Consider the following 26,895-nt stretch of genomic DNA (forward strand, 5'->3'; position numbering starts at 1 on the left):
CATGCGCATTCAGACTTCCTCCCATAATTCTGTATTAAAATGTCGCTGTCTTAAAAACGGAAGTAAATAGCTGCCTGGCAAGTTTGCCAACAGCTGGCATCATTCGAATTTACAAATTAGTGTTTTATAACAAATGGATAGCATGGAAGACAGTGGGTTTGACAGTGATCAAAAATCGCAAAATGGTCAAACAGAAGTATGTTTTTAAGCAATATGTTTAGGCCATAAGTTTGTATGCAAGGACCAAGGTGTCACATCATACTTTGAATCTTTGATTTTAGACCAGCAGAACGTTTAGAATTTGTTTAGTTGCTCCTTATTATATCCGCCCGGTACCCCCCTCCCCTAACCCCAACCCCAACCCCAACCCCCAACCCCTAACCCCTAACCCTAACTAAAAATAATAATGGAGGGGACCGGCCAGATATTATACCGAAAAAGCACCTACTGTTTACAAGAGGAAATATTTGTGACATATTTTAATTGAGCTAATAAAAAAAAAAAGAAGGCTGGTAAAAACAAGAAGAAAAATAATCATTGACGGTGCTGACGCAGCTGAGTGTTCTGGCTGTGTGAAAATTAAAGGAGGGGGCTGCTATGACACCCCCCCCCCCACACACACACACATGCTTGAATGAAAAAAATTAAAAGCTTGGTGGAAAGATCATCCCCTTAAAAGTCATTTTGTTTTTGTAAAGGCAGTGTAAATATTATTTGGCACCCAAGATACATGATTTTAATGATGAACACTACAATTTCTGTTGTTTTTATAAGTGGTTTAATTCCTAAAACAAATTAAGTTTCTAAATATTTTATTAGGATTTGCTGAATAAACAAATGACAATAAGTAAAACTCATCAATTAGACCAATTAAATCTGCAATTGAGGATAAAATATCAGACAACAGTCGGTGGAAAAGACAGAATGATAATTTTGATAATGTAACAGATTGCACCAAATAAGTTTTTTTCAGTCTGAGATTGTCGAAACAATAAAAAATAAAATGTTTTCATTGCTCAAATAAAATATAACATTTATTTTATGGATCAAACATACAAATGGATACTGGTATGGTATGGGACACACTTGAGGCTGTTAAAAACACTGTTAGATTACGTTACGGCATCTGTTGTAAGCTACTGAAATGTTTTGTTAATTGTGTTTCCATACATACCACAGCTTGTTTCCTTTGATGTCCAGTATGCAGACTGATCCATTTTTGTTCAGTGTGTGAAAAAGTGTGCATTTTGAAATGCAGGAGCTGGGTGCTATTGAATATAATAGCAGGCTTCGAAATTCACGACGGCTCCACCGCATTTGCTGTACTGCATTGTGCCTTTGCCGTGATGTCTAAAAAATGCCAGTTACTTTACGGTTATGAATAATTGTGCCCTTTTAAATATCTGTTGTGGTGTCTCTTTTGTGTTGGTGTTTATTCTTTTTAAAACTTGACAAGTGTTTAAGCCTAACTGGTGGAACACATTTTGTTTTATTCAAAAAAAATAAAACATGAACAAATTTGATGTCTCTCGTTGTGGTTGTATACAGTTTCTTGGTCATGAATGTATTATAACTGAAAATCGAACATAACAAATGATAAATTACAGTTGAAACGTACAATGACCTTCACCTTTACATGCAAAAAAACCCTGTGATAACCTGCTGCTCTGTGCACGTGACATTCGAGAAATCCTTAATTGTTTTTTTGAGATCAATGTATGAGGTAACTGGAGTTAATACTATAACAAGTTACATATATTTTCCTCTGTAGGCCTATAGTACTTGGCAGCTTGTAATAAAAAATATGTAATTGCAACAAACATGTTACCATTTCATCATGCGATCTCGTGGGTCACCAATTACTGTGGTACCTAATAAATGCACGGGTTGATGATTCCAATTTCAAACAGATTTGTAGTGGTCATATTCAGGGATGTCTTGGCTGGGTCCAGTCTCTGACAACACCAGTGATTGAGTCCAGGGCTTAAGGCAACAAATCTTGAAATGATATCAAGCAGTGATACAAAAAGTAAACGTCCAACAATGGCAAACGATCATTCGAAAATCAAAGCACCCAAAATAATAATGCAAATTGTATATTTTGTATATCATTATTCACCCCACCCATAAATGCTGGAAATATACTTCAGAAAATAGGCCAGCTTGTCCTCTGACAATGTTAGTTTTTGTGGATACGGTCACATGATAAAATGGGATTTCCCTCCACACCTTTTTGATTCTTTAATTAAATGGGTCATATAGTTAATCCTCTTATATAATTATGTTTGTTGGAGGATATTCATATTTACAAAACTGCAAAATTTGATCCCCCAAAATCACTATCCGTCGGGCATGGCAATATTAGTTATTTACTAGCCCAACATTGAATATCACTAGCCATGGGAGTGGGGCTACCATAATCTAGAAGCCCTGACAGTAATGAAAATTAATAATGTTAGTCTATTCCAAATGATTAACTTGTAATTAAAATGTAATTGAGACTGCAACTTAATTTGAGGAGTGTAAGACATGCATGATTAATCACTTTCCTTATTTCACTGATCTATATTTATGCATTTCAGGCCTTGGGATTTCATATTTCTTGGGAAACAATTTTTCAGTTAGAACTGTGCCTTGTGATCATGAGAACCCATCGGAAACTGTTTTTGGGTTCCGTGAAAAGAAGTCATGGGAACCCATTTTTAATACAATTGATTTAAATTATTGCAAAAATCTTGATGAAGAGATGTTTTCAAACTGAACATAAAATTGATTTACGACACGCAATCTCCATTATATGCATGCTGTTGTGATTTTTACAGCTAAATAAAAATAGTAGTTTAGGCCTATGTTATTTTCTCCCATAATGAAACCACAGGAAATAGTGGGGCCTATTTAATTACCACCTTCAGTAACACATGCATAACATAGTGACCGTAGTCAGAAAGTTAAATATTTTCTACAAAATTATATTTGAATTTAAATACTATTTCTTGACCCCTATATTTAAGAGACACACTAAAATAATTAGTGCCAGTAATTTTGGTTCATATGTGTAACGCGTTTGATTTGAGCGTGTGTTGGAACTCTGATTTATGTTTACCTAAACCAGAACACTGAGAACTTCGTTTCTCAATCAACTATCAGAATTGGATCTCATGATTCTATCAAACACTTTTCAGTAGTGTGCTATCAGAAACATAATTAAAAAAAAAAAAAAGAAAAAAAAAAAATATATATATATATATACAGTCAGTTTGTCGTTATATTGAATTGTCATGAGTTATTTCCTTTGTCAAAATGACGTAACCAAAAATACTAATTAATATTAAATGATGACTGAATAGCATTTAAATAATTAATGCATTGCAATTATTATTAAAAACAAGAAATATATGTACATATATATATATATATATATATATATATATATATATATATATATATATATATATATATATATATATATATATATATATATATATATATATACACACATATACAGAGCCCTCAAAATCGCCGCCTGAAACAGCTTTTGCCGCCGCCTACTTTTCGTTGATGGTAAAAAAAGAAGTGCTTTCTCTTCTTTAATTTCTTCGATTTTTCAGATGTTTCTAGGGGAGGGCCCCCAGACCCCCCGCTTTGCCCCCTGCTATCATCACTGTTGTAGCCTGCTACTTCTTAAACTATTGAGGGCGCTGTATATATATATATTAAATATCTTTTGTTTAAAAAAACCATCATTAAATATATTAAACAAGGCACATTCACCGTTAGTCTAATCATTTCTTGGTTAAAGACATCTACGATTGGTACGTGTTTCGTTAACAAAATATCATACAAATAGAAGACTTGATTGTTCGAAGTTAATCCATTAACTGGTTGACTAAAGGCTTATTTGCAAAAGCAATACATGTCTACAGACAGATTGTGCAGACATCGGTAGGAATAACTCGAGGTTGCTAGACTCTTCTTTCAAGTTCATCTGGGAAGAACATTTTCACAGATACAAAAAATATGAAGAAAAAAGTGATACGGCCATAATCGGATTACATTAGCTTTAAATCAAAACAAGAAAGAATGAAATGTTTTACTTAACGACACACTCAACACATTTTATTTACGGTTATATGGCGTCGGACATGGTTAAAGGAAGGGACAATTACGGCATTTGGCCTTGTATGCATATTCATCGATATATAATGCACATTATTGCTTAATATCAACAAGTATAATCGTATAGTTAATTAATAAAACAGTTAAATGATAATGGGTGCAGCCATTTTGTTATGTCAGGAATTAGTCTTCGAACTGAAAAAACAAAACATACCTGATTTTTGCAATGTTTCTGTAATAATATCCATCCCAGTAAGCCAGCAACAAGTATATATTATTTTTCAATACAAAATAAACCACCATTGTCAAAGTGTTGAAATAACTGTATTATATTTTGTACATAAATTAACCCACGTACTGAAATAATAGTCGGAGTGTTTTCTTGGTTAATTGGTTTTTCTTTTTCCGTGGCCTGTACCTGTGGTTCCTGATTGGCAGGTGTATATTTAGACAGTTCCCAGACACTGTGTCTAGACACACTAAAAATACGTGCCTCTTTTATTAAGATCACAGGGTATTGTGTGATAACTGCACGGACACCCATCAAATTGTAATGGACATTATCAGCCTTCCTGCTTTATTACTGTAAGTAATTCTGTAAAACCCTTGGTTAAGTAGACTTTCCGATCTAAAATCACAAAACTGAACAATTACATAGTCCCATTGAAAAGAAAATTATTACTTGGGTATTGTGAGTGGTCATTTTTGCTCGAACGTACCCTTCCAATAGGCCTAATAATGTGCATTTTTTTCTTTGGATTTTTTAAAAGAGGTATGCATCTTTCCAATATATAAGGCTCATTTTTGAGTTGACTGTCCCATTAAAAATGCAAAATCTATAGCTATTTTCCAATAAAGTACACAATGTATTAATTATTACACACACTTTTTTTGCCAAATTAAAATAAAATTCACCATTTGTTCTTAAAATTTGCAATTGGCAAATTTCGTGAGTGTTTGAGCTAGCCCTGCCTGTTTTCTTTCAATGTTTTTAAAGATTTTTAAGGCCTCTGGTTTTTCTAGCCTAGGTAGATGTAGGCATACTCATTCAATGTTTTTGACAGCTATTGTTGAAATATAAAATTTTATTTTATTTTATAGAAAGATCCAAGCCTTGCGAAAAGTTCTTCTTTCAAGACTTTAAAGAGAGCGGCTGATCTTCAGAAGAAAATTGGTATGTGTTACTTGTTAATTTGTAATGTATGTAATTTCTAACCATTTATGAAAAAATGTTGTTGAGGTAATAATCAGTACTTTGTTGAACATAGTAAACAGCACAAGCCAGAATAGTAAAATAAGTTGAAAACTCTTTTATTCACCATTGGTTATCATTCAATGTAATTAAAATTAGCTCAACTATTACATGTGGATCTAACAGCATCCCGTTGGAACTCTATGTCCAGTTGACCTTTCATTCGACCAATCAAAACCTTACTTGCAAAATCATGCCAGTGATTTGAAAAGAATTTGAAAACATTTGGGATTATGCTGAGGGTATATGAAATGATTCAGGTGAATTATGAAGTATGGCGGAAACTAATTTCAATATAAAATTTTAAGTAAAATTCACTTCAAAACGAAAAAAACACGTGTGATGGTATAGCCATAAAATCTGTTTATACTAGTAATACAATCCAGAGTTTATTACTGCACTTTACCCCCTGTTTTTTCAATGTTGAAATAGACCAACAAGTTCGCCTGTTGTATAAATAGTCTCGACCAATATTTTTAGAATTTGTATGCTCCCGAATAATGTTACAAAAGGCAAAGTGTAATTGGTCGATATTTAAATTGTTATTTATAGATGAAGTGTCACCTGGACATGGGAGTCCACGCAATGCTGTTAGATCTACTGGTGAGACCAGTAGAGCTAATTTTAATCAGATTGGTTATCGTTTATGAGAAAGGTTCTGACATCATTATAGATTAACTTGTTCTAGTCAGTGCACCACAATAGGTCAAAAGTCGTGGTATGTGCTTTCTTGTCTGGAAAAGTGCATATATAAAAGATCCCTTGCTGCATTAGAAAAAAATATAGTGGATTTCCTCTGATGACTGTCAGAATTACCAAATGTTTAACATTCAATAGCCGATGATTAATCAATGTGCTCTAGTGGTGTCGTTAAACAAAACAGACTCCTTCTTCATTATACAGTGGACTCTGTCTAAACCGGACTCACTTCGTACCGTTGAAATAGTCCGGTTTACATAGAGGACCGGTTTAGACAGAGTTCATCCAGAGTTATGGTTCTTGAATGATCGACAACTCGTGATCAACAATGACATTTGAACCCATGGATGGTTGGGAAACGCAGTCATACAAGCCAGACTTCCAATCGATTATTTCACAGACATAAAAAATATACCTAAAGGGACATTCCTGAGTTTGCTGCAATTTTTAAGATGTTGTCCACTAACGGAGACTTTTTAATGATTGTAATTACGTTTAATTGTATTTCTGGTCGTTCTAATATTTGTACTAGGTTAAATTTCATTTTATTTCCTAAAAGATTATTTATTCGTACGTACGAAATTATTTGAATACAAAATCCAGATCTAACGGCCTACCGCAATAAGAGTAAACTTCACACGAGTGTGATTACATTTTGTAAACGATCTTGCGACAGCGTCCTAATTACTCGGCAAGTGATGATCATTGTTCAACTAATTAAGCAGCCCGTCGTTCAGTCAAATCCTAATCCAGTGTAGACAGAGGTACTTAATGCATGAACGGTTCTTTCGTTCTTGATTTTTGATCCGAAGACCGGAGTAGACAGAGTACGGATTAGGCAGAGATTTATACCTAAGAGATAAACGGTAGCTGGACGGGGCTGTAGAAATGGACTGGTTTACGCAGAGATCCGGATTACACAGAATCCGGTTTAGACAGAGTCCACTGTAGATGCATTTCTCTGCTGAACATAACCAAATTCTAAATACTTTCAAACATAATGATTGTCCTGACTAACATGCAGTATGTTAGAATAATATGTAAGGTACTTAATCCTCAGGCATTTTATAGTGTCTCTGTGTAACAGAAATAAAAGTTGTACACGTATGTATGTACATTTATTTATGTTTGGCAGGCTGCATGGTAAAGCTGATGATGTTTTATTTGTAGAAAAACAACGAGAACTTGCCAAAAAAGCTCAAGCTCATGCTGCAGCAATAGACCAACAACCTAAGATGTCTCGCTTTGGTTCTAAAAACAGGTGGGAGTGTTTTTAGATTTAACCTGTAATAGATAACACCCTTTATCGCGTATGATTAAAAGAGGGCACTATTTCGAAATCTTGGGTAACCAGATGTGGCTTGTGTGAATTTTCCCTAGGTAACCAATTTACTTAGGTCAGTTATATGGGGTAGGGCATAGCCCACTGGTAAAGTGTTCACTTGATGCGCTGTCAGTCTAGGATAAATCCCATTGGGCTATTTCTCGTTCCAGCCAGTGCTCCATGACTGCTATATCAAAGGCTGTGGTATGTGCTATCCTCTCTATGTGATGGTGCATGTAAAAGATCCCATGCTACTAATGGAAAAAATGTAGCTGGTTTCTTCCCTTAAGACTATGTCAGAATTACCAACAGTTTGACATCCACTAGTTGATGATTAATAAATCAATGTGCTCTATTGGTGTCGTTAAACAAAACAAACTTTTTTATGTGAATTATATGTGCTTAACTAGTAAATTGTCTAATCAGTTAACTCAATTTTGCATTGAGCAATGGTTCACCATGTAACAATCAGCAGTTTGTGGGAATATAAGTCGAGCACGGTGACGGTTCATGTGCCCATTATTACATCCAGGAGAAATAGGCCAATTCAGGGCAGTATCTATCCAAATGTAATGGGGGCAAGGGTGCAGTAAAAAGAAGAAAAGAAACCCTCAAGAAGAACTGGGTAGTTGTCTAAATTGAGGCAGATAAAGTTTGATACTTGTAAGCATCACAAAGTCTGGTGTCTACTGTGGATTGTTTAATGGGCTGCCCCAAATAAAATGTGGAAAACTGACATCCTTTTAGGTGATCCAGCTAGACAACAAGGGAACCTCTGGGTTGAAAGGCCACTTAGTATTTTTCTGGTTGAAATTGCCTCTCCCTCCTCCCCCCCCCCCCCCCCCCTTCTGAGTTCATTGGAATACTGACGTCATTCAAATTCAAAATTAGCTGTATTATTACAGTGCTATGCCACATTAAATTAAAAAACGATCTACTTACATTGACCCCTGTCAAAATTGTTCCAAGTTCTATATTAAGCAGACAATGCCTTTTACAGTCTGTATGTTTTTATTTTTCATAATTTTAGGCAAAATGTTAGGTTTCAGTTTTAAAAGATAAAATAAATAAAAAGTACCATCCCTCAAATACATATAGGCCTATCATAAAAAAATTACTGTTGGATATGTTATATTTATTGTGACACGGGTACAAAAAGTGACTGTCTTCGACCGTAGCATGTTTATTAGGCCTTACATTATTTACCATCATGTACATAAGTATAAAATAACAGCTTCAGTATTCTTACAATATTTTCTATATCCACAGAGTCACTATACCTGAAATAGTCCCCCTTAATCCAGGAAAACAACCTCTTATCACCATAGTTTCCGATGACAGGTACGTTCTTTAGTTTTATGCAGATTTTATCTTATTTTGAGAATGGGTATGGGTGTGGCAGAGTGTAGCTCTGACTGAATACTCACCTGAGGTAATGGGACTAGGGTATTTCTTCTCCCAACCAGTGCCACACAACTGGCCCATCAAATGATGCGGTGTGTAGTATGTAGTATTCTGTCTTTGAAAATCCATAAAAGAGTACGGGTCACCTATAGGGTGGCAGTAGGTTTCCTTTTGGTCTGTCAAACAAGTGTTGATCAATATAACTTTGTTACACATCAAATATCTGTAGTTTAAACGTGTTGAGGTGTCTTTTTCATTGATAACTCTTTCAATAGCCAATCTGTATTTCATTCATTCATTCATTCATTCATTCATTCATTCCCTCCCCCTCTCTCTGTCTCTCTCTCTCTCTCTCTCTCTCTCTCTCTCTCTCTCTCTCTCTCTCTCTCTCTCTCTCTCTCTCTCTCTCTCTCTCTCTCTCTCTCTCTCTCACACTCCCCTCTCAATATAAATGACTGATTGATGTATATGTATGTTTGTACATTAACATAATTTAACTCGTTATACATTATCATAATTTCTTTGATTCTGTATTTCCAGTGATGAGGATGAGTTTGATTTACCAGTGACAGGTCGCCATGCCCACAGAGATATTACAGAACAATTGGTGAAAGATGGCTACAACCTCGACCTTGAACCAGATGACGAAGACCTTGACCTTATACCCCCACGACCTTTTAATGAACGGTGCACATGCTGTCAACTACAGACGACCTGTGTAATACAGTGACATCATCTTTCCCATAATCCCACAGGATGATGTATTAACTAAAAGTATGCATGTGATTGGCTGATGTAACAAGGTCTAGAGTGCCAGAGCTTTTTTGTTAGAAGAATGTTGATTGGTTTGCCTTGGAAAGCCTGTTTTGTCTGTGTGATATTTATGCAGTGGACTGTGGTGTAGTTGAGTGACCTAGTATTCGTTTGCAATCATTGCTTAACCAACAATCATATTAAACGGTGAAAACCACTTTGAACGGTGAAAACCAAAAGATGTTTTACCGTAACTACCAGGCACATGAAATCATCGGTGGACATTAAAATGATCATCTGGTGTATTGGGTTGCTATAGTGACTAGTTACCATAGTTGCTATAATCATTAGTTGTCATAGTTGCTATCATCACTAGTTACATTTGCCATAGTTGTTATAGTGACTAATTGTCATAAAGGAGTTGGTGGGAGGGTAAATTATTTAATGCCCTATAATGCAGTGGTGGATTTAGAAAATTTGGAAAGATGGTATGCCTTTGTAGGTTTCACCCAGTATTCGACAAATGTTTGAGAAAGTCACTAGTCCTCATAGAAGCTTCAGCTAGTGCCCTATGTATTATAGTAATATACCGGATAATTGCCACTAGCCCAGACATGAAATTCACTAGCCAGGACTGAGAGCTAGTGTCGTTTTCGAACCCTGTTTCACCTTTTTGGGGGGGGGGAAGGCTTGCTGTTTTTCCTTAGTAAATTATCTCTATATTCTACCAAAAAATAAATGTGTGCCTGTAGTTTTCTCAACTTCATGTACTATTATTAATATTACCAAACATATATTTTTGAACAATGATTTTTATAAAACACTGCAGAAATCCAGTATTGCTTTTTGTATACAATGTGCAGTATGTTATCCAGTCTATATTGGCATCTCCGATCTGATTAATCCATAAAGGCCATAAACTGAACTAAACCAAACTGCGTTATATTTTATAGTCCCAAGAGTGTAGAATGCAGCATACATTATTATTAAAGGAAATGTTTTGAGATGGACTACAGCATCTTTCACAATAAGTTAAAGGAACTGTCCGAGTTTGTTCCTATTGTTAAGATGTTGCTGACTGATGGATGTTTTAATGACTGAAATTGAATTTTTCTGTATAAAACATCAGTGGCTGTATACTAAGTGTGTTTCTCATTGTCCTAGAGTTCGTACTAGGTCAAACTTCAATTTATTTCCCAATATATATTTTTTTCATATGTATGAAATTAGTGGGAGACCAAATCCAGTTTGGGCTGCTTGCAAACATTAGGACGACTGAAAACATACTGAATATTCAGACATTGATATTGTAAACAAGAAGTTATATTTACTATGTATTGTTAGTGGTTAATATGTTTTATTAACCTGAAACATCTTTCAAATTACAGCAAACTTTGGGACAGTGTCTTTAAGTATCATCAGCCATGATGTATGGTTGCTGTTTCTCCAAACCATTTGCTTGTTACATACGATTCATGAACATTTCTGAAATGAAAACTGCATTAGCATTATTACGACTTACAACTGCATTCAAACAAGAATCGTAATAAACATCAAGAACTTACCTTTTATAGATAAAAAAGTAAAACATTTCTAAAATAATGTCATACAAACAGTAATTTTGAAACCGACTATAACCCTTATTTAGCACATTGCACTTCATTGCACAACAGCCAGGTGCAATGATACTTTCAAGATATAAGTTTTTGTTATTTGTTGTAATCCATTTCATCCATTTCTTTTGTTTATATGGTAGTTTAAGGCAACTTTTTCTGTGTTTATTGTGTCTTTTGTTTATATATAGTTACAGGTCATCACAGTGCCAATACAATGTTCAGGTTTTCATTCCATAGGTTGTTTTGAATACTTATGTAATACCGGTAGGTAAAAAACGGTGGAGAATAATTTTAAGTAGGACTTCATATCAGTTATACTTCAAGTCACTACCATCGTAATGTATTGCAGTTTTCTTACCTTTAACTTACACATTATTTACAACTTTCTGCATCTACATATAAAAAGGTATTTATCCCAGAAGCTGTGATCAGAAACTTTTAAAAAACCCAAAAAACCTATCATATGATGACACTACTTATTCAGTTTGTGTGAAAGATTTTCTTAATTGTCAGTAGGTGGTGACAATGGTAAAAAGCGGGGAAGAAAACACTTTTAAATTTTTTAAATTTAAAACCAACATTTTAGTTGTGATGGTTTCTGACTGAATACTCAAACTGCCATGTCCAAAACTGACAAACAAAATGTGGAATTTTACAGCATATAAAAACAAACTTGTCTAAAATGTAACAAACCTTTAATTTGCTCCATTTTGTCTTAATTTCTCACTCCAGCCAGTGCACCACGACTGGTATATCAAAAGCCATGGTGTGTATTATTCTGTCTGTGAGATAGTGCATACAAGAGATCCCTTGCTGCTAATTGAAAAGAGCAGCCCATGAAGTGGCGACAGGGGGTTTCTTCTCTCAATATCTGTGTGGTCCTTAACCATATGTCCGACGCTATATAACCGTAAATAAAATGTATTGAGTGCGTTGTTAAATAAAACATTTCTTTCCCTCCATTTTGTCTAGTTAAGAAAAACACACCTCACCACTTAAGTGGAGCTTTCACTCTTGATCCCCATCACTCCCCCGAGACAAGTTCAAAGAGAGAATTTTTAGCTAACCCTTGGCATGTGAATTTATAATGTATCAGTATGGTATTATCTTAAATGGCTCCCCATAATCTAAGTTAGGGGAGCAATTAATTACTCCCCTCTATTGTTTTCATGTCACAGTCGGGGTGGGAGGAGAAACCTGAGTTTTAAAGAAAAAGTAGTATAATTGTTAACCTTATTTGTTGGTCCAGCTACAATTTGATATGTGAGCGAGTCACTGAAATGGGTGATGTAATGAAATGTCTTCCATCAAGTCGTATTATTTTATTAACTGAATGCAGACAGAGTTTTAATTTTATATAGAGAGTAAAACATATATTTTAGTAACTTTAAATACTCATAAAGAATAACAATAAGATGTTGGGTTTTGTTTTGGGTTTTTTGGGTTTTTTTTTTTAGATAAATGTGTTTGACATTTTATTTTCATTGTACACTCATACATATGAAACTTTGTCATTCTAACCTTACAGTAGTTGTTAAATGTTCACCGGCCTCGGTGGCGTCGTGGCAGGCCATCGGTCTACAGGCTGGTAGGTACTGGGTTCGGATCCCAGTCGAGGCATGGGATTTTTAATCCAGATACCGACTCCAAACCCTGAGTGAGTGCTCCGCAAGGCTCAATGGGTAGGTGTAAACCACTTGCACCGACCAGTGATCCATAACTGGTTCAACAAAGGCCATGGTTTGTGCTATCCTGCCTGTGGGAAGTGCAAATAAAAGATCCCTTGCTGCCTGTCATAAAAGAGTAGCCTATGTGGCGACAGCGGGTTTCCTCTAAAATAATCTGTGTGGTCCTTAACCATATGTCTGACGCCATATAACCATAAATAAAATGTGTTGAGTGTGTCGTTAAATAAAACACTTCTTTCTTTGTTAAATGTTCACACATAACATGCCTAACCCAAATTGGATCTAATTGTAATTTTAACTCTGTGGTTCTAAGGTCATGAATTGTAGGGCTTATTTTGCCAATAGCCAAATTAGCCAATTGCTAATTTTTATACAAAGTGACTACAACAATTAGTAGGTTTTTTTTAATAAAAATAATGTGTAAATTAGCCCGTACCTTACATATACATGTATCCGAAATTGTCTAAAACTAAATTCTTTTCCATTATAAGTCCTGTTGAATTATATCAATATATACATGATGATTTGTATAGAGTGCCTCTTCTATGATCTCCTTGAATTGATTCCAGATAATAGAGGTTTTGTAATTGTACCAGCCTGAGCTAGATAAACTAGAATCTGGATTTTTGTGTTCAGAGTATAAGGATATGAGGTTAGGGGTGGTGAGGGTGGGGTTATTAGTCCTAATACAAATATCTACTCTGAAATATTTCCTCTGTCTTTAAAAAAAACAAGAAACATTAAAATTGAGCAAAACTGATGAATCTCATCTATGAAAATTGTTATGAGAAAAGTCACCTTCTCCATCACCCCACCTTTGTAAAATGACAAAGAGTTTTTCCTAAAGATCTAGACCTGGTCTGGTGCTTATAAAACATCTTAATAGAGTCTGAGACACTGATGTCATGACAACGCCATACAAATTGTATGCACGTGAAGTCATTAGAGATTGAGTCTGAACTCTAAAATTTCGATAAGCACGGGCCCTGAGCCCATATTTTCTAAGTTCTCTTAGCTCTATGAAATCGTAAAACCATTGTAGGCTGTGACATCACTACAGCACAAGCCATAGTGACATTGTAGCCTACGATTGTTCTACGATTTCGTAGCGCTAAGACAGCTTCGAAAATATGGCCCCAGATGTCACGGTAACTATATTATAAGTTAATGAGTGTATCAGGATTTTTCTTCTCTTTATAAAATAATAATAATAATGTTTTTGGCTCAACCATATCTCACACAGCAAAGAGCAAAACATGTATTTAAGTGTCTCCTGTTTTTTTTTATCCTGGGAAAAGTAGAAATCATTTGTGTATTTATTGGTGCTCCCAAATAATAGGTCTGTACTGTATGTAAACAGAACATTACTTATAGAACAATATTTAATATATATATATTTGTGAATGTGAAAGCTTGTACATGTACATATTGTTGACACTTAATATATTTTGTTGTGATCTGTTTGACTCTCCTGTTTTTCACTAACTTGATGGATCTGTAGATGCAATTTTTGTTCAATTATTGTGCAATTATGAATGCTATTACTTACACATATACAAATCTTAAAAACAATCTTACAATTTCTAATTGCTTATAGCCACAGAAATCCAATAATGTTAATTAATGTCAACAGACACCTGTTTTATGTTACGGTTTCGCAAATTTACACATGAAATCTTTATAGCATATATGATGTACATTGGAGCCGTCACACGCAAACACCTACAACGTAGCATGATGTCAGAATTAAAATAAAAGCAGCTCAAAGTTTGACGTGGTTTACTTTGATTTTTATGCTGTATTTTTACACAATATAAATATATAATTATTTTTTGCTAAGTTGTAGGGTTTTTTTATTTGACGGCTCATTTACTGTTTATTTTTATTCATACCATTGTGTTGTATAAACTAGTATTATTTAATCTTTATTTAGTCGGTTTTTTTCTTTTCGTTTTGTATTCTGTTTACTAATTGCTCAAGTGATACAATCCCATTTCAATCAATCCAGTTTTTCTTTCATGGTATGTTATTATTTATACTAATTTAATTCATGTTTTCGTTTCATTGTTTGTTTTTCATAACTTATTAAGCAGCTGTTGGCAGTTACCAACATTTTCATGTATGCACATTCAAATAATATGCTAGGTGGATGGGGAAGGGGTGTTATACCAACATATATATTTTGAATCCTCCCCTTCCAAATTAATTGTTTTATTTTATTTATTTTTTCATTAAACTTTAAATGTCAGGGATGACTCCCAGAAATGCTGATATAAATATGATTTAGGATCATTCCAGTGGGTGGGTGTAAGGGTCCGAACATTAAGTAGCGTTACAGTGGTGGATGGGTAGGTGTAGGTCCAAACATTAAGTAGCATTACAGGGGGTGGGTGGGTGTAGGTCCAAACATTAAGTAGCATTACAGGGGGTGGGTGGGTGTGAGTCCAAACATTAAGTAGCATTACAGGGGGTGGGTAGGTGTAGGTCCAAACATTAAGTAGCATTACAGGGGGTGGGTGGGTGTGAGTCCAAACATTAAGTAGCATTACAGGGGGTGGGTAGGTGTAGGTCCAAACATTAAGTAGCATTACAGGGGGTGGGTGGGTGTAGGTCCAAACATTAAGTAGCATTACAGGGGGTGGGTGGGTGTGAGTCCAAACATTAAGTAGCATTACAGGGGGTGGGTAGGTGTAGGTCCAAACATTAAGTAGCATTACAGGGGGTGGGTGGGTGTAGGTCCAAACATTAAGTAGCATTACAGGGGGTGGGTGGGTGTGAATCCAAACATTAAGTAGCATTACAAGGGGTGGGTGTGAATCCAAACATTAAGTAGCATTACAGGGGGTGGGTGGGTGTGAATCCAAACATTAAGTAGCATTACAGGAGGTGGGTGGGTGTATTTAACAGCTTTACATAACGTTCTTTATTTATAACTAAACTCTTCTCTTTTTTTTTTATAAAGGCTCTGTCACAGTGACAATGTTTAATATAGGTAGTTATAGCTAGACGTATACACACAATAATGATTATAAATGAAGTTGAAATGTGTATCTGCACTTTCCCCAATCGCTAAACAGTACATTAAAATTATATTATGTTCATCACATTACTTTTTTGTGAATGGGAAGGAGTGGGGAGATGTCTTCAACTGTTACCTAATATTTTGGGAGGTGTATGGTCTAGCGTTATGGAGTGTTACAAGGGGAAGGGAGGGTGTCTAATTTTGACAAAAATACTATTATGTAATAATTGAAGGACCCCTTTGCAGAATTTGGTAGAAGGAGGTGGGGTGCTGTGGGGGTATGGCAGTGGCTTAAGAGTACAGTTTGTATGTTTATGAAAATGTTGATGATTGTAAATGGCCCTTAAATGGGTCCTTGTTTGTGAAAACTCAGATCTGCTTTAGTGTAAGGGCTGAGGATATTTGATTGGTTTATCTAGTCTGTCATTTTGGAAATCAAAACCACAATTGTATGCATGTTCCAGTTACGCTTTATCTCATCATAATAATGTTTGGTTGGGGTTGTTGTTGTTTTTTGTTAATTTGTTTTGTTTGTTTCTGTTGTTTCCTTTTGTTCAACAATTTTTTTTAAACTCCTGACATCTCATTCTATATCAGGACTTCTATGTTACATTTTGTCCCAGTCATGGACCTTTGCAATCTTTTAAAAAAATTGTTTTATATTTTTTTAATAATTTAGTCCTATTAGTTTTGATTTATAAACCTTTACTTTTTATTTCTGCAACTTATATACTGTAAGTGTTAAAACCTTGAATTAGCTTTAGACAATAATTGATATTTATGAAAAAGTGAAGATGTTGCAGTGATGTGTCTAGTGCTTAGTTGACATGTATGTCTTCCAGAGGGTAAATATTCTAAGTCATACACACAATACTTTATTTTAGCCCTGTTTCATCTTCTTCGATCCCAAACTTAGTCCTGTGAGTTATGGGTGTTTGTTTTCCAATAGTAAGGGAATTACATTTTTGCATTTAAGTTTGTGTTATAAATATATTTTTTATCTCCCATTTGTTAGAAAAGTGCTAGTTTAGTCAGATTTCATACAGGGCTTCTGGATTATGGTAGCCCCACTACCATGGCTAGTGACATTCAATGTTGGGCTAGTAAATAACTATTATTGCCATGCCCAATGGCTAGTAAATTTGTTTTAGGTCCAGTATTGCAGTTAAGTCTATTTTCTAAATATGAATAACCTGCCCCCAACCCCACCTCCCAATATTAGTTTTTTTAAGCTCCATCTCCCTCTTCAGGTGACATATCCAATTATTAATATTATTTAGTAAAACTGTATTAACTTAAAGTAAAGTAGGGCTAGTGAATGTTTAAACGTGGCTAGTGAATGTTTGAACGTGGCTAGTGAATGTTTGAACGTGGCTAGTGAATGTTTAAACATGGCTAGTGAATGTTTAAACGTGGCTAGTACATGTTTGAAAGCACTGATCCCATGGCTAGTTATTTTTATAAACATTCTACAGTGTTCGAGATTAACAGTATCCCGATATCCCAGGGATACCAGAATTTAATTTTGGATACCAGACTTCAAGAACCCAGTATCCCACCAGGATACCATATAATACTAAATTCTCAGGTGGGATACCAGATTTTGAAATGTTAGTATCCAACTGGGATACTGCCCAAAATTTTTAATCTCGAACACTGTTCTAGAAGCCGTGTTACATACACGTGCCTGTTATAAATAAGTGTGCGTATCACTAGCATTCTCAACTATGCATCCAGTAGCTCCAACCGGCCTCGGTGGCGTCGTGGTTAGGCCATCGGTCTACAGGCTGGTAGGTACTGGGTTCGGATCCCAGTCGAGGTATGGGATTTTTAATCCAGATACCGGCTCCAAACCCTGAGTGAGTGCTCCGCAAGGCTCAGTGGGTAGGTGTAAACCACTTGCACTGACCAGTGATCCATAACTGGTTCAACAAAGGCCATGGTTTGTGCTAACCTGCCTGTGGGAAGCGCAAATAAAAGATCCCTTGCTGCTAATCGGAAAGAGTAGCCCATGTAGTGGCGACAGCGGGTCTCCTCTCAAAATCTGTGTGGTCCTTAACCATATGTCTGACGCCATATAACCGTAAATAAAATGTGTTGAGTGCGTCGTTAAATAAAACATTTCTTTCTTTCCAGTAGCTCCAAGTATTGAAATAACCATTTTACTTTAGACACCAAATATCAGTAGTTTTAAATGTGCTGCTGTTAAATAAAATAATTAAATTTTTGACTGCCTAGTTTTACAACAAACAAAAAAATTCTAGTCATTTTTGTGTCACCTAGCTTGTTTCAAGTACAACAGTACACTAATATAAACAAGTCCTGTCAAATAGCTCACTAATAACAGTATTTAAAGATGGAGAAACGTTTAAATCTTATTAGTTATAATGCTACCTGTGTACTTTGATAAAAACAATCAAAAGTTGCTGAGATGTTTTAGCAATTTGTTAGGTCTTGTTTTATCAAAAACTATATATATACATGTATTGTTAATCTGTATAAAAAGGTACTAATACTAGCACTTTGGCACAGGAATATATAGCAATCTTTATGACATTTCCTTTTGTGAACACTTTCCTATAAATAAAAAAGTTAATATGGATTATGAATTATGAATGTTGTGATGCTGTGGTCTCACAAAATACTCCTGTGTCTTGCATGCACATTGGCCATGATTATGGTCAGGCTTTTATTCCTTCCCATCAGTTGAAAAGTTCAATCAAAATAGACTTGGAATAAAAAGTGAAATAAATAATAGTTCTTTAATTAGAGTGAAATTTTAACGGGTTCAAGGGGGTCATTAATCAGGGGTGGGAATTCTCCTTGGATCAGCTGTTTTCCTCTCGTGGAACATTGCGGTTCCTCGCATTTTAATCGTCCTTCCTCAAAAATGTGTCAGATTTTAAGAATTTCCCCTCTAGATTTCCTCTTTTTTACAGTTCATCCAATTCCCACCCCTGATTAATAGCTTGCTGTTGATATGTTGGCAATATTTGATTGGAGATTGGCTCACACAGGTGTAATGATTTCTCATTGTATGTTTTCTCTCTGATCTCTCTTCATTCTGTGTCAGTTTGTATTTTTGTTTTAGTATTTTTGTGCTGGGGTGGTGTTAAACATTCATTCATTCATTCTGTGTTAGTTTTTGCTCAATTCTGTTCCACGTTATTATGTTACAAATGTCTACATTTATTCTCTCATGTTTTCCTTTGTGTTATTAAATTAAAATGTCCATTTTTAAGAGGTATCCAGGTTAGTGAGGTTAATTTCTGTACTGAATTTTACAAAAGGATCATGAAAAATGTTGTTTTGATGGAATTCTGGTTTACAGAGGGTCCGGTTTTGAAAGGGTTTACTGTATTAACAAATTATATCGAAGGAGGTATTATGTTGCTACACCGTCTTCTCTATTCCATTATCCGTCTGTTAAGATTTCGTGTCGAGTGAATATCTTCTTCTGTACTCTTTTATGTAGGAACAGTTCTATAAGAATTGTTTGTAAAAACATTTGTGAATTTATTGATGTATAACCGTCACAAATTGTATAAAACCGCGTAGCATAGTGAAGCGATTTTATACTAAATTCTTATAGTGTGAAACCCCTCTAAACCAGACACCTGCGGGACCAAGTAAAATGTCCGGTGTTCAGAGGTTTCCACTTTAGAGAGGTTAAGTTTTGTACTGATTTTTAAAAAAGGACCGTGAAAAATGTCCGGTTTGGGGGGGAATTCCTGTTTACAAAGGGTCCGCTTTTGAGAGACACAGCACAACTTATTTAGTTAACACTACACTTAATTCATCAATCAGTTTCTAACATTCTCACCATGACATCCCATTTGACATTATGATATAATTTTTTGGTTTAAAATCGCTTCTCTACACTAAACAATTTTATGCAGTTTTTGACAGTTGTGCATTGATAAATTCATAAAAAATTACAAACAAATCTTATATAATTACAAACACAAGAGCATGTGCAGAGGGTGGGTTTCGGCAGTCAAATTCTTCCCTTGATCAAGCAAATTTTCTCCTTTTTTCCAATACGTATTTTTCAGGGAAGCATGTCTTAACCCCTCATAATTTTTTCTAGCCAAAGTTTAGCCCCCCCCCCCCTTTCAAAATTTTATACACAAGTGCCTGAACTCACCATTATTTAGTTAAAATACACATAAATCAGCTTCTAACGTCCCTTCCATGACCTGTTTTACGTAATGACTTCCCAGATGGCGTAATGACGTAATTTTGTGAGGTTTAGCAAAGGATAACATTCAGTTTTTCTTTGACGTCGTCCAATCAGAATTGAGTAAATATTATAACAGCAGAAATCTTTTAATTATATTTATATGACTCTGATTCCATGCTAACCGGCCTCGGTGGCGTCGTGGTTAGGCCATCGGTCTACAGGCTGGTAGGTACTGGGTTCAGATCCCAGTCGAGGCATGGGATTTTTAATCCAGATATCGACTCCAAACCCTGAGTGAGTGCTCCGCAAGGCTCAATGGGTAGGTGTAGACCACTTGCACCGACCAGTGATCCATAACTGGTTCAACAAAGGCCATGGTTTGTGCTATCCTGCCTGTGGGAAGCGCAAATAAAAGATCCCTTGCTGCCTGTTGTAAAAGAGTAGCTTATGTGGCGACAGCAGACAGTGTCAGAATGACCATATGTTTGACGTCCAATAGCCGATGATAAGATAAAAAATCAATGTGCTCTAGCGGCGTCGTTAAATAAAACAAACTTTACTCTCAACATCAGTATGGTCCTGAACCATATGTCTGACGCCATATAACCGTAAATAAAATGTGTTGACTGCGTTGTTAAATAAAACATTTCTTTCTTTCTTTCCAATTTCATGCCTGGACTTGCTCAGCTGAACATAAATCTACCTTGAGTCTTGATGACTCTGGATGGACTTTTTTTGAAACCTTCACTTTGAGTCTGTGGCCAGCACGTGATAAGGATGATATTAAAAATCTTTGAAGAAATAAAAGCAGGGTCGCATGACAGTTGATACCAAGAACAAACTTGTTGAACAAAGCACCATATCCCAAGTACTCTGATGGTAAGAGAACTAATGTCCGTCTAGCTCTCTTACCACCGGAGTACTCGGGCTAAAAGCATCACTGAAGACAAAAGGAATACATATTTAGATTTTCTGGCAAAAAAATTTTCATCCATGTTAACCTGCCTTTGAGGATGCAGGCCTGTAGGAATGATATCTGAAGGGAGGAGGAGGCACAATCTGTAGTTTGGGGGACACAAGCCAGATTTTTCTCTTTATTTATATAAAGAAGGACGAAAAATTACATGTTAGTCCTCAAGTGGGGGGGGGGGGGGGGGGGTGGGAGGGTGAAAGGGCTGAGCCAATTCCTATGGGCCTGGGGCCAATTTCACAAAACATCGTAAGTTTACGTCTGCGACTAGCAGTTATTACGGGAATATATTTACAAGTGTTCGGCATCTATTTCACGAAGAAAATTACCTCATTACGAAAAATGGAGCATTTTAAGCATGAAATGAAATGAAATATGTGTACTTCTAACTATATTTGATGTACTATAACAGTAATAAGAATTGTGGTTTAGTCGTAGATTTACGTTTATGTGCAAAACTAGGCTTACAGTGTTTAGTGAAATTGTGTGTTACTGTTGTGTTTGTCAACCCTTATGTGCTTTACTGTTTATTGGGCTTTTTTGTTAGAACTGATTTCATACGGATTTGGATTGTTGGGAGTAACAAATAACCATATATGTTTTGTCAATTTCTTTTTTTTTAAATCCTAAATTTATTAGTATTTCCATCATTTGGTGCTTCTTTGTCATCGATAGTCATCTTAAGCCATAGTAAGGATGTCAAGAGAGATTTAAAACTATAAATGTTCTTTGGTTTGAGGCCATTCAGCAATTATGTTAAACAAAATATAACCATATTTATACCCCTCCCTCTCTTGTAATGTTTTGTAATGTTAAGACCACTCCCCATCTAAATTTATATAATAGTCTTACCCCCCCCCCCCCCCCCACACACACACACTGCTCATTTCACTGTAACTGATGTAATTTTATCAACATTATTGGGTTTTTGGGTTGTATTTTTTATTGTCTGCTTTATAATGACCATATTGGCTTATTTGATGGCAACTGGTGTAATACGAAATTATTCACCAGGAAGCAATCATCCACCCTCTCCCTTGAGTTTAGACAAACATTATTCATCATTAAATATTATTCCCAGTGGATTTTGTTTTTCCTTTCAATTTACAGTTGGAAAAATTGAAAAACAAAAAGATTAAAAAAAAACTTTTTTTTCTTTTCTTTTTTTTCCACTGGCACCATTTTGTGTTTTAAATTTTATGCTTATTTTATCGACATGTGTATGAAAATTTCTGATAAATGTGCAATCTATACAACACAGATATTGGAATAAATGTTTATGATAATATTGGGGTTTTTTGTTGTTCAATTTCGGAGGGGAGTCACGGAGTGGGTTTCTGTTGACATTTATTTTCTAGTTGTGGTGGTGCATTATGATACGCCCAACTTTGTCTTTTCTCACATTATTATCAGTAACAATTGTATGTAGCTGCTACTTTCTGCTGATAAAATAATGTTGAGGTTAGATTTTCCTTCATAATGTTTGCCAAATGTGAATTAAACTTTAATTGAGCAAATATATCACATTATTAATTTGCTAAAAGGTTGACGTTGTTTCCAGTTCTAGTCATTTTAGCTATTTAGCTAATGGAAACTAATTCAGCTAAAAAAATATTGCTATGGGTGAGACGTAGCCCAGTGGTAAAGCACTTGCTTGATGGATGGTCGGTTTGGGATCGATCCCCATCGGTGGGCCCATTGGGTTATTTCTCGCTCCAGCCAGTGCACCACGACTGATACAGCAAAGGCCGTGGTATGTGCTTTCCTGTCTATAGGATGGTGCATATAAAAGATCTCTTGCAGCTAATCAAAAAAGAGTAGCCCATGAAGTGGCAACAGCGGGTTTCCTCCCACAATATCTGTGTGGTCCTTGGCCATATGTCCGACGCCTTATAACTGTAAATGAAATGTGCTGAGTGGGTTGTTAAATGAAACATTTCCTTCCTTCCAAACTGCTAACATTTGTGCGTGTGTGTGTGTGTGTGTCTATCGTGAATCCTGTTTGATAAGGGTAATGTAAAAAAATAATTTTTTAAAACCTGTTGGTACAAAACCTTTATAGTGACTGAGTCATTCATCATACGTCCACCTTTGATTGATGTATCTGGTGTCGTTCAACAAACAGGTCGAATTTATCAGATATTATAATGAGCTTCCATTTCGTATCATGTTTATGTCCCGAGTGAAATATTTTTCAGTTGTCACGATCTTGTCATGTGTAATAAAACGTTATTGAGAAGGGGAGGTATTTGTTAAAACCGTGTAATTTTTAATGAGTCATGGCCAGTTAGGATATTGTTACAACGACCCCCCCCCCACACACACACACACACACAAGAGAGAGAGAGAGAGAGAGAGAGCGGAGGGGGAGGAGGAGGAAGAAGAAGAAGAAGAAGAAGAAGCAAATACTGAAATAATTTACATGTTGGTCAAAAATTACAAGACCGTGAATGCAGACTGACAAAAAAATTCTTAATATAAACAGTCGGAGTTTTAGGACTAAAACCGATGGTCGCAAAAAAAACCCCGATTACTTTGTAACATATGACTGAAATATTATCAACAGGATTTCGTTTACTTGGTTGCTTAAGTCAGATGTAAGTGCGGTGGGTTTTGTTTTAGTTTTTTTGTCTTTTTTTTATGGATTTAATATGACGAAATAAAAACTGACAGAAAAACAAAAACTTATATTAATAATCTGTCTGTGTCTGTCTGTCTGTCTCTGTTTCGGGCTCCCCCCCCCCCCCCCCCCCCCCCCCCCCGCTCGCTCGCTCGCTGCGTATCTGTTTCTGTCTCTTTCTCTAAGCATCTGTATATATCTATCTAGATCTATCTATTTACTAGTATCTATTTATCTATCTATCTATCTATCTATCTATATGTCTGTCTGTTTGTCTATTTATCTATCTTTCTTTCTATCTGTCTATCATTCTATCCATATCTGTGTCTCTGGCTATTTATCTGTATATCAATCTGTCTATATGTCCGTCCTTTTGTCTGTCTAGGCTATCTATCCCTGTTTATCTCTAGGCCTAATTGCCTTCAGCAAATCTCGCTGAAGTTTGTTTTGTTTAGTTTTACTCGAGTAACAATCAAATACCGCCAGCCAGCAGCGCTGATATGTTCCTTACGCCCGCACGATCTGCTGGGACGTTACTATATACGGCGAGGGAGGGGGGAGGGGAAGGTGCGAGAGAAATGGTTGTAAATTATATAATTTATTCTCTGCCATTCGTATTGGAAACACAATAGCCTCCATGTTGTTATTTCCTAAAATAGCCCCTAACTAATCAGTTGACGGAATTAGGAAACGGTTCATAAAAGCTATAAAACTAACGCAAATTGGGCCTAATGTTATTCATTATTTTCAGTCCCAGAGCTGCCCGTAGCCTGTTGTTGAATATTTTGGGTCGTTGCGACTTGATCGATACGCTGGCGACAGCGGGCTTGTTTGGCGTTCATAGCGGGTCAGGCTTTGTCGAGATAGCTGATAGGCCTGAACCTGTTCACACGAAAAACACGCAGAGATAATTTAGGTACAAATACCAGTTGACACTAGGCCCCTATTTGTTTATGTTGTTTTTGTTTTTTTTCCTTATTTAAAAAAAAAAAAAAAAAAAAAATTTAGGAGCTATGCGAACGGAGAAAAAGAGTAGGGAGGTTGGGATGTAGAGATTATTTAGATATCTGTTCGAGATGACATTGTTCTGTCTTTTGTTTTCTTTTTGATACATATAGAGAAAGGGATAAGTGGCAAAACATAATATGTAGAGCACAACATACGTTTAATATAATATTATAATTATGTTTACATATTAAATATACCTACAGACAGACACTACACTACATTACATTACATTACATTACACTGCACTGCACTGCACTGCACTGCACTACACTACACTACACTACACTACACTACACTACACTACACTACACTACACTACACCACACCACACCACACCACACCACACCACACCACACTACACGCGCGCGCGCGCGCGCGCACAAACATTAAAGACAGAAATGCTGAAGTTTAATATAATATTATAATTATGTTTACATATTAAACATACCTACAGACAGACTACATTACATTACACTACACTACACTACACTGCACTACACTGCACTACACTACACCACACTACACCACACCACACCACACCACACCACACCACACCCCACACCACACCACACCACACCACACTACACTACACTACACACACACACGCGCGCACAAACATTAAAAACAGAAATGCTGAAGTCATGATTTACGCATAAGGGCTATAATAGCATAACATATAATATCATAGTTTGAGAAAAATATACATGGTACTAGGCACTAATATAATCTCCTCATCCAAAGATTTGTTTAACGACATCACTAGAGCCCATTGATGTATTAATAATTGGCAAATTGGATGTCAAACATTTAGTAATTTTGACAGTCTTAGAGAGAAAACCCGCTACATTTTTTTCATTAGTAGCAAGGGATCTTTTATATGCACCATCCCACAGACAGGATAACACATACCACGGCCTTTGATATACCAGTCATGGTGCACTGGCTGGAACGAGAAATAGCCCAATTGGCTCCTCACCCAAAGAATATAACAGAAGGATTTGTAATAACAATTCTATTTTATTAGTCCTTGCCCTGAACAATGTCAGTTAAACAGTAGAGAACAAGAGTGTACCGGTTGGATATACGATACGCCCGTCAGGAGTTTGATGGAAAAGCACACAGATTATCGAATGTATTGTATCAACTGATAAGGAAGATATGACCCCGGATTTCCTTTAATGTGCAGTATTAATGCATGAAAAATAGGTCGTAGTGACCTAGTCATTGTATGCGACACACTGATTAAGGAAACATATTCAAATTTTCATTCTTCTTCTTTCTTTCCTTCATTCTACTCGTCTTTCTGTCTTTTTTCTTCAAATTTTTTCTCCCTGCCCCTCCATCACTCTCTCTCTCTCTCTCTCTCTCTCTCCTCTCTCTCTCTCTCTCTCTCTCTCTCTCTCTCTCTCTCTCTCTCTCTCTCTCTCAACTTATGATGATCTTATTAATTAGATCTTCATATCTCGTCATTTGGAAAAAAACCCAACCCCCAAAACCCCCACCAAACAACCCCATTATGGCCAAGATCTCCAAAAGCTTATCAAATCAAGTGTCCCAGCCGTCGGAACTACTGAGAGGGACTGTCCACGCTATAGCTCTAATGTGACTGCGTGCTGTATTGTTTACCAATATTATTATTAAACCACAGGTGAACAGCTTGCCTCTTCCCACAGAGAAACTGCTTGAAAACCAACCTGTGAGCTATTGAGTGCTCCAATATGTCAGAATATCGAGTGATTATCGTCAAGTGGATTCGATATATCGTCAAGTGGATTCCAATATGGGATATAATTTAAATATTCAGAGGTGCGGATCCAGGAGACATTTCTAGGTGTACGGACCGTTTTCCGCCATTTTTAAAGTGCTTCAAAAAACGTACACAGTATTTAACGTATGAAAAAGTTTGTTTTGTTTGACGACACCACTAGAGCACATTGATTTAGTAATCATCGGCCATTGGATGTCAAACATTCGGTAATTGCGAGATATAGTCTTAGAGAGGAAACTCGCTACATTTTTTCCATTAGTAGCAAGGGATCTTTTATATGCACTATCCCACAGACAGGATAACACATGCCACGGCCTTTGATATACCAGTTGTGGTGCACTGACTGGAACGAGAAATAGCCTAATGAGCCCACCGACGGGGATTTAACATATGAATAAGCGAACTTATGTCTTTTCTGACGACCCCCTCCTACGAGGTTAAAATATCTTTTGACGGTGTAGTATTAGGTTAT

General features: G+C 36.1%; 1 protein-coding gene across 1 annotated transcript; it reads left to right on the forward strand.

Annotated features, from left to right (window-relative positions):
* Positions 1-2: 2 nt before the first annotated feature.
* LOC121382009 (protein FAM219A-like) lies at positions 3-12,006 on the forward strand. Its single transcript, XM_041511477.1, has 5 exons — positions 3-196; positions 5,218-5,290; positions 7,238-7,328; positions 8,661-8,732; positions 9,336-12,006. The coding sequence occupies exons 1-5, from the start codon at positions 134-136 to the stop codon at positions 9,523-9,525; spliced, it is 489 nt and encodes a 162-aa protein (XP_041367411.1). The 5' UTR covers positions 3-133; the 3' UTR covers positions 9,526-12,006.
* The last annotated feature ends 14,889 nt before the right edge of the window (positions 12,007-26,895 follow it).

This window comes from Gigantopelta aegis, chromosome 2 (genome assembly GCF_016097555.1).
Source record: "Gigantopelta aegis isolate Gae_Host chromosome 2, Gae_host_genome, whole genome shotgun sequence".
NCBI lineage: Eukaryota > Metazoa > Mollusca > Gastropoda > Neomphalida > Peltospiridae > Gigantopelta > Gigantopelta aegis.

Excerpts from the sequence above, each read along its gene's own strand:
- LOC121382009 (XM_041511477.1), top strand. The coding sequence starts at position 134 with ATGGATAGCATGGAAGACAGTGGGTTTGACAGTGATCAAAAATCGCAA. Across the intron at positions 5,291-7,237 it reads TGATCTTCAGAAGAAAATTG|AAAAACAACGAGAACTTGCC; the intron begins GTATGTGTTACT and ends TTTTATTTGTAG. Across the intron at positions 7,329-8,660 it reads CGCTTTGGTTCTAAAAACAG|AGTCACTATACCTGAAATAG; the intron begins GTGGGAGTGTTT and ends CTATATCCACAG.